The sequence below is a fragment of the Elaeis guineensis genome, chromosome 10 (assembly GCF_000442705.2).
Source record: "Elaeis guineensis isolate ETL-2024a chromosome 10, EG11, whole genome shotgun sequence".
NCBI classification, from domain to species: Eukaryota; Viridiplantae; Streptophyta; class Magnoliopsida; order Arecales; family Arecaceae; genus Elaeis; species Elaeis guineensis.
The window spans coordinates 18118851-18127243 of NC_026002.2; the positions used below are offsets into that span (position 1 = coordinate 18118851).

The 8393-nt window shown below is 42.6% G+C and overlaps 1 protein-coding gene across 1 annotated transcript; it reads left to right on the top strand.

The window, feature by feature from the left end:
* Positions 1 to 2364: 2364 nt before the first annotated feature.
* LOC105052893 (putative calcium-binding protein CML19) lies at positions 2365 to 3865 on the top strand. Its single transcript, XM_010933872.4, has one exon. The coding sequence runs from the start codon at positions 3065 to 3067 to the stop codon at positions 3641 to 3643; it is 579 nt and encodes a 192-aa protein (XP_010932174.1). The 5' UTR covers positions 2365 to 3064; the 3' UTR covers positions 3644 to 3865.
* Positions 3866 to 8393: the final 4528 nt, after the last annotated feature.

Here is an 8393-nt window from a genome sequence, read left to right on the forward strand (position 1 = left end):
TACCATGAACAAATGAAAGGCTTAGGTTCTGTTAGGTCAAGCTGTGAAAATCAGTTTATTTTGAAATTACTTTTTTTCAAATGAAGTTTCAGAAGAAGTACTACGTGCGAGAGAGAAGCAGTTTGTGTTTGACAAAATTATTTGATAAGCATTTTTATTAGTATTCAAGAAGCAGTTTGTGTTAGACAAATCTTTCAAAAAAAAATATTTTTAACGATCAAATTATGAAAAATGGCATGTATTTATGGTAAATAATGGGAAGGTTAATTAGGTGAAAATAAATAGGGGTAGTTATGGTAAATAATGATTTTGAATAAGGATATTGTCTTGAAAAAATAAATTTTTCTTCTACTTCTACTTCCAAGGAGAAGCTCCAATATTTTGCTTCCTCCCTACAATAGAAAAATAGTTTCTGGTACCACTCAAAAGCAGATTATTTTTTAAAATAAACTTGACCAAACATCCTGTTTTATCAAAATAAGTATTTTTTTGAAAAATAAAAAACTTTTTTCCCTCTAAAAGCTTAGCCAAACAAACTCTTAAACTGCCTAACTCCTACGGTTACTCACAATCAATGCTTTGAAAGTATACAAATTATGGAAACAAAATAGTACTAGAAATGGTTAAAAAAAAAAAGTAGGCAAGTGAAAATAGAAAAGAGAGCAGAAGATGTAATTTCTATAATCTCTCCATTTTAATCATCAATCCATCCACATATTGCATTGATTTCTTTTTTTAAAATATTATCTATTAAAATTTGGCTTAGTAAATTATAAATGCTAATCCTGAAACCATTAATATTAGAAATGAATTTGTCGCTAATTTATATTAAAAAATATCAATACTTAGATTGCCGAAGTTCTGTATGACAAGTTGAAATATCCATCAAGTAAAAATAATTTTATTAATGATATTTTCAAAATATACTGTGCCAGCATATTTATATAATTAATAAGAGAATTAAAATCATAGAAAGAGAACTTTCTAATTAATCTATGGTGTATGGTGATCGTAGTGGCTCTTGTTGGCAAGATTGTGAAATCTTTTAGGGAAAAAAATGGAGAACAACGTTTTTTGATACCTAATGGATAGCCGGATCCAACCTCCACCTAACCCGAATCTTGACTCGACCCAATGTTTCAGTGGATTAGGTTCCGAACTAAAATTGGACCCAAGTCCTCAATGGGTACGTATGGGTATGGATATGGGTCCGGAATTAGTTAACTGACCTGACCCAATAGCATCCCTAGCTGATCGGTTGGTATTTTCTGATAAATGTGAAAGCATGGTTCCAGAAGCATCAAGGGATTTTTTTTTTTTTTTTTTTTTTTTTGGTAGGTACGAACAGACTTTCCAAGAAGGTAGCTGGAAGTTTATTATGTACGGTGGAGTAGAATGGGAAAGGTACCTATAGGATAACAACGTCAATGTGGACAATGACGTAGCCGCACTAGTACCTTACCCAAGTGCGGCACGGATGGCACCGTTTACTAATAAAAAAATTAAAACAATTATAATATTCTAATCCATCTACTTGTTACTCTGGATTGACCTGAATTTTTTTTTGATGATTCCGTCAAAGGAAATATTATATCAATCCAATTGATCCTTGGCTCTTTGGATCCAACCTTGATTAGTTGGAAACATCTCTTTGCACACTTGGCTTGCTTTGTCGACATTTGTAATTGTAGAGATGCCGATAGAGGTTGCATCTTTTACGAGAAAGATTTATCTCCCTCCGATAAATAAATGAAAGAGTTTAAAATGCTTCCGAAGATCAACGTCATGAAAGAAGAAGATCCACCATTCTTTCATGCAAAAGATATATATATATACATATACAACCTAACTTCCAGGGATGTATGCTAAATGTAGGCGAACTACTAGGCTCTACAAATTCATGTGGATGGCTAAAAATATCGAGCTAACTACTAGCCCATGGTTTATCTACCATTCATTGTATGGTACCTGCAAACAGACGTTGAATGGTCCCAGTGTACCCTTGGGGTGGGTCAAGCTGAGGACGAGATGCTGCTCCCTGTCGTGTTTCATGCAGGACTGTGGAGCCATTAGTGTGTTCATAGTCCTGCTCTATATTTCAAAACTTATTTTGGATGCAAACCAATTGCAGCCTCAGATTTGCTGAGACTATAAACAAATTGCCGTGCAGGATATCACAAGCTTTTATTCTCATTCAATTTTTATATTTCTTGTTGAAATACAATTCTGCCACCAGTTCTTACGAGTCTACATCTCAGGAACTTGCTCGGAACCTTCGTAGGAGCTTTCCGATCGAAATACGTCAACTGCCACCGCCATGCAAAGCTTAAAAAAGTCTTTCGCCACATCATATATAGCACTTGGACACCCCAATCTAAGCTTCCAAGCTCGGAAGGTTTCCTCTCCTTCAATCCAAGCTCGGGAAACCCCGACCTAGCTAGCTTCCCAGCTCAGGAAGTTTCCTCTCTTTCAATCCCTGCCTTTCTCCTTCCAATAAGGGAACCACGGTGTGGTTGAGAACCCTTCTCTCTCCCACCCTCTTCTGGTACCCAAATCTTCTCAAGGCTTGCACAAGAGTCAATAATATTGTCAGTTCTCGCCATGTTGTGTACCCTCTCATATGTGGCTATGAAGCCCCATCACGAACAAAACACCAACGCAAACAGTAGGTGTACTTCCCAACTATCTCCTCTCTGCTTCTGATAAGTTGATCACCTACTATTTCTCCTCTCTATAATCCATTCTCTCGCTGCTTAGGCCTGTTCTCCATTCTTCTAGTCCATCAAAACCCTACTACTCCTCTGAATGGCAGGTTTGCCAAACCATTCAGATCAGCTTCCACCAAACTCCGATACTCTTCGCACCATCTCTCACTCATTTGCCAGTTTCATGAGATTTAATCGCGGTCCAAGTTCCGAACAACGCCCCTAGCTCTTTAATCTCCAAAGAACAATCCTCACTTTCACCAGCTCCATAGCTCCTGCCAACTTCTTGTTCTTGTGAGCTTGTGGGCGTAGAAACTCTGATCAAAGGAAATATTGGTCGTCGATTTCTACTTTAAAACATGAAGTCAAAAGCAGCGACCCGCAGCTCCACCGAACGTCAAAAGAAAGAGAGGTCCTTCAGTTGGCTGTGCGGTATTCTGTCGCCACCCAAGAAGGAGAAGCCCGAAAAAGCCAAGCCCATTGGGCCCCCAACGGCATCTAGGTTGCTGTTGGCTGGGCCAAGTTCCCTGGAGTTCGAGCGGGTCTTCCACTGTTTCGACGAGAATGGTGACGGCAAGATCTCGCCAGTGGAACTCCAGAGCTGCATGCGGATGACCGGCGAAGAGCTATCACTGGAGGACACAGCAGCCCTTGTGAAGTCCATGGACTCTGATGGTGATGGGCTGTTGGGCTTTGATGATTTCATTAAGTTGGTGGGCCCTGAAGGGGAGGAGGAGAAAGGGAGGAGTTTGAGGGAGGCTTTCCAGGTGTACAAGATGGATGACCAGGAGTGTATCACACCAACCAGCCTCAAGAGGGCACTTGGCAAGCTTGGGGAGTCCAAAACAATGGAGGAGTGCACGGTCATGGTTCATCGGTTTGATATCAATGGGGATGGTGTGATCAGCTTTGATGAGTTCCAGATCATGATGCTATGATTGGACGGACATGGTATATAGTTGGGAGGCACCTTTTGGTTTGTAGGTTCATGCATGCCATGTGACCTGTGGATCAATGACAATGCATAGCGCCAGTCCTCATAGGTACCTTCCAGGTGATCCATGGCCATATAGGTCATCAATTTTAGTCTGTGAGAAGCAATTCTTCTTAATCTTGTCTCAACAATTACTTACCATGGAATTGGTGGTGAAGGTTCTTAATGTTGGGGACCATGGACGCAAAAGAAATGGGACTTGGATGACACCAGCCGGCTAGGCTAGTGCTAGTGCAACTCTCCAAGCTCCCTAGAAGAGGGGTTCCTGCTACCAATCCTCTCTAACTGGCACACCTCCTATCCAATGACTCCATGGTGCATAGCAACATCGATCGCACATGGATATGGGTTTCAAGCATCTAATTAAATTGCTAGGATCTAAAGACTAGACCCTTCCTTTCATCAAAAAAAAAGGGTGGACCTTCTTTCCAAATGATCAAAGCATTTGGGGTGGTTGTCCCAGCATGCATCAATTGAAGCAATCAAATTTGAGAATCATGAGCTACATGACAACAGCCTACATGTCTGTAAAGATGCCATCAAAGTTAATATTGAGCCACAAACTTGGAGCATGAATATTGTTTGATAGCCTTCGGCCTAGGATCCACCAGCTTGGAATGCACATAAAACCAACCAAATCAATTAATCTTACAATGAGAAAAATTGCATCACAAGCAAACTTTACTCCTATCACCATCTCAAAAAAAATGTGACACCCAAGTAGCAAGAGTAATGGGTGACTGCTTTTACGCCATGATTAGATGGTAGCTATGGCGCCATTCATACTGGCAATTGCAGCGGAACCTCTACGATATGAAGAATTATGGCATGATGATGGAACATGAAGAAGTATGATGCGTCGCTTTGTTGTTCATATTGCCTGAATGTGTATGTTCTTGGAGGGTCCGAGGCATATATATTTCCTCTTCTCAAATAGTATCTTCAAGTTTATAGAAGACAAACTTGAGTTGCCAGCACCACAACTCCTCAAGCAGATTCTGAAAAAGAATGACTGAAAAATGATCAACTTGAGAACGTTTAAGACAGATCTTGAGAGAGTGTCCTCAGTTGTGTCCCAGAAGATTGGAGGAGGATACCGTCTTTTTTACTGTGATCAGGAGATTACAGGAACTTCGCTTCACAAATGAGTTCAAAATGCATTGTAAAGTACCTCAAGATAGAAGTTACATGAAAAAATTATTCCATGTTGTTAGCTTACCCCTGATTTGCACTGTTTTCCTCACTCATCATCAAAATGTGAATTATTGTTTTTCTCAAAGACAAGTTAATATTGTAGTTGTATTGAATTATATTTTCCCCTTCTTTGCTTTTTGCTTGGCAAATGCCAGCATGTGTGGCCTAACAATAACAAGAACAACTAAGCTTGGTCCATTAACAAGGGAGATGGTTAAATGACATCATGCCTTCAAATGAAGGTGGCAAGAAAATTAGATAAGTTGTATTGATCTCAAGGAATTACCTTAATAATGCTTACAAAAAAGCAAAAAAAGGAATCATTATCCTTAAGTTAATTTTGAGCTACTTGAAGTGACTTTGTACTAACCCGATACATTAGGGTTCAAATTGGATTAGCTTTACATTAATGCCTTATGCAAGATTTTATGATATAATGACCAATAGCAAGCATATGTTATCTCGAAAATTCATAGGGCGATGAATAGCAAGGGCAGAGAAAAAGAAAAATATTGATACAGCATGATACTATTGATGCCGTCTGACGGCCGATTTGACTGGCAAAGACACCCAAAGTCTCCTGCTAGTATGCAGCCACCGGCACCAATCAGCCATCTAACTAGATTGGAACATAGGGAGCTCCCGGCAGTTTTGGTGGGTGCGCGAGGGCAGGATTCTTCAAGATCAACACAACACTACCATCAGGCAGGTAAGGTTGCTGGATGATCATTCCTCTAATAATAACAGTCTGCTAATATCACATAGAACTTGAGGAAAATCTCGGTAGGTTGCTCATGTTCTTCACCCAACTGTTAAATGGGTTCTCTCTCTCTTGGGTGCTCTGAAACTTAACTTTGATGGTGCTGTTCGGGGACCAACAGTAGTGGTGGGTTATGTTCCAAGGCACTCCAATTCCAACCTCATTTGTATAGCTGGCCGCCCATTGACATTGTGATTTGTAACTAATGTTCCTTTTGTTGAACAGCATAGGAAGGAACTTAAATGTACAGGTTCACATTACCATTCTTCACAAATATGGGTTGAAGGTGTTATCATCTCATTGTTCAACTCACAACACAATCATTGTTAGGATTTGACGCATTGACATTCGGTCTATATTGAGTCCACAACGAGGTCCGTGATGAAAAATGGAGTCCAACGAGATCAAGATCATCTCAAATCGAACTCAGACGGAGGAGATACGCGCTTTTGAAGTCGGCATGAAATCCGAGATGGTGGAGGACCGCCGACGGCTGGCAGAGCAGCGGCGGCGCGGCCGCGCGTGGCGGGGCATAGCCCAACGGGTAGGCCCGGCTCAGGCTTAGGCACGTGGGGCATGCGGGCTGGCCCAGGCCCAGGCGTGCGGGGCGCGGCCCAGGCCCACTCGCGGGCCGGCCCAAGCCCAGGTGCACTGCTGGTGCCTGATTCCACGGTCCACGGATGGGCGCGTGGGTATTTTCCATGCATTTCGCATGGTCCACGGTACTATTTTATGGACCGGCACACGATCGAAGGGCGTGGGTAGTTTTCGATCACGATCTGACGGTTGGGGAAGGATTTTGCACTTATTTGAGGTTGTTTAGGACTCCTAATCACTTTCTAAACCTAATCTAAGAAGGGTTTAAGCCTATAAAAGCTTGATCTATGCTACAGAGAGTGTGTGAGTGGTTCGGCTAGTTCTGTGGATGTGCGATGCGTGAATCCAAGAAGACCAAAGAAGATCCCGTGAAGAGATAGAGAGGGACACATACGGCGCTGTGAGAGGAGCAGGAGGCTCCTGTACAGCGGATAGCGATCACTTCAGGGGTTCAAGAGGATCTTCTAAGGGAGAGCTTTTGTGAGAGAGAAATTGGATGTATGAGGATTGAGAGTGAGATCTCCTCTTATAAATTTTTTTTTTCATAGTGAAGTTTGAATGCCCCATGGAGGCGAGCCTTTTTGGTTGATTCACATATTTTGATTGTTTTTGTTTTATTTCTTCTTTCTTCGTGCTGCATCGCGTGGTACTGAAAAAATCTTGGGAGGTAGTGTCCTGACCAGACATCCACCAACAAGTGGTATCAGAGCGAGGTGGTATAAGGACGCAGATTGCAGTAGTGATGAGCAAGACTGAAGATGAAAAAGATAGGAATAATCAAGATGGAGATCAACAAGTTTGATGGTAAGAGTAATTTCTCCTTGTGGCAGGCAAGGGTGAAAGACGTGTTTATCCAACAAGGTTTGATCGATACTCTCTTGTGCGAGGAGAAGCCGACCACCATGGAGGTGCGGGATTGAAAACGGCTACAGATGCATGCGGTGAGTACCATCCGCATATACCTTGCGAATGAGATGGTATCCATGTGCTTAGCGAGACTTCTCCGACGGTACTATGATCGAAGCTCGAGTTGTACATAGCAAAGTCTCTCACCAATACTCTTTTCCTCTAGAGACAGTTCTACCAGCTGCGGATGGCTGAGGAACAGAGCATACAGAAGCATCTAAGTCACTTCCAGAAGATCCTCACCGACCTCCTCAACGTTGGCGAGAATGTTGAGGAGAAGACCAGGGCACTGATTTTGCTAGCGTCGCTTCCTCCTTCATACGAGTCCTTAGTGACTACTCTTCTAGTAGAGAAGAGCACCATCAAGATGGACGAGGTCACCGCGGCGATACTCCAGAACGAGATTCTCAGGAGGAAGAACCCAGCTTCGAGCTCAAGTGGCGGTAGCTCAGCTTTGGTAGCTTTTGGAGGAGGAGGAGGCGGTAGACGAAGTGATAGGAGATCGCGACGAGGGCGGTTCAAGTCCAAAAAGAACTTGAGCAAAATCAGATATTACTGGTGTGAGAAGTTGGGGCATTTAGCTAGAGATTGCTCTCAACTTAAAAATTGGACGATGACTGTTGTGGCGACGGTCAGTAGCGATTCAGATGGAGATGTCCTAGAGATATCTGATGAGGTATCTACTTTTTTTCAGCAGTGAATATTAGATTCTGCATGTACCTATCATGTATGTTGCAGAGATGAACAATTTGACTCCCTGAAGAATAATTAGGGCACTGTTTATCTGCCGGATGGATCGAGCTGTGCGATCAGAGGCATTGAGACGGTCAGCTGGAAGATACATAATGGTGCAGTGAGGAGATTGGGGGAGGTCCGATACAAATCTGATTTCAGATAGAATCTTATCTCACTGAGTAGACTGGATTCGAGAGGTTACAGAACGGTAGCTGATGGAAGAATCCTGAAGGTGCTACGCGGTGATAGGATTGTGCTGGAGGAGAAGAATGAGAGGAAATGATATTATTATCTGGAGGAGAGCTCAGTGCGAGGTGGAGCTTCAGGAGCCAGGTGGAGCTCAGAGCAAGGTGGAACTCCAGGTGGAGGTGGATCGGGCACAAGACAGGAGACTCGGGAGGACGAAAGGCGACGTCGCAAGGTGAGATTCCTATTACCGTAGGATGATGTCTTGAGCAGGTCTCAGATCAGGAGGAGTACAGCATACGATGGAGATGGGATC

Bases quoted from the DNA above. Each gene is read 5' to 3' on its own strand.
- LOC105052893 (XM_010933872.4), top strand. From the start codon at position 3,065: ATGAAGTCAAAAGCAGCGACCCGCAGCTCCACCGAACGTCAAAAGAAA.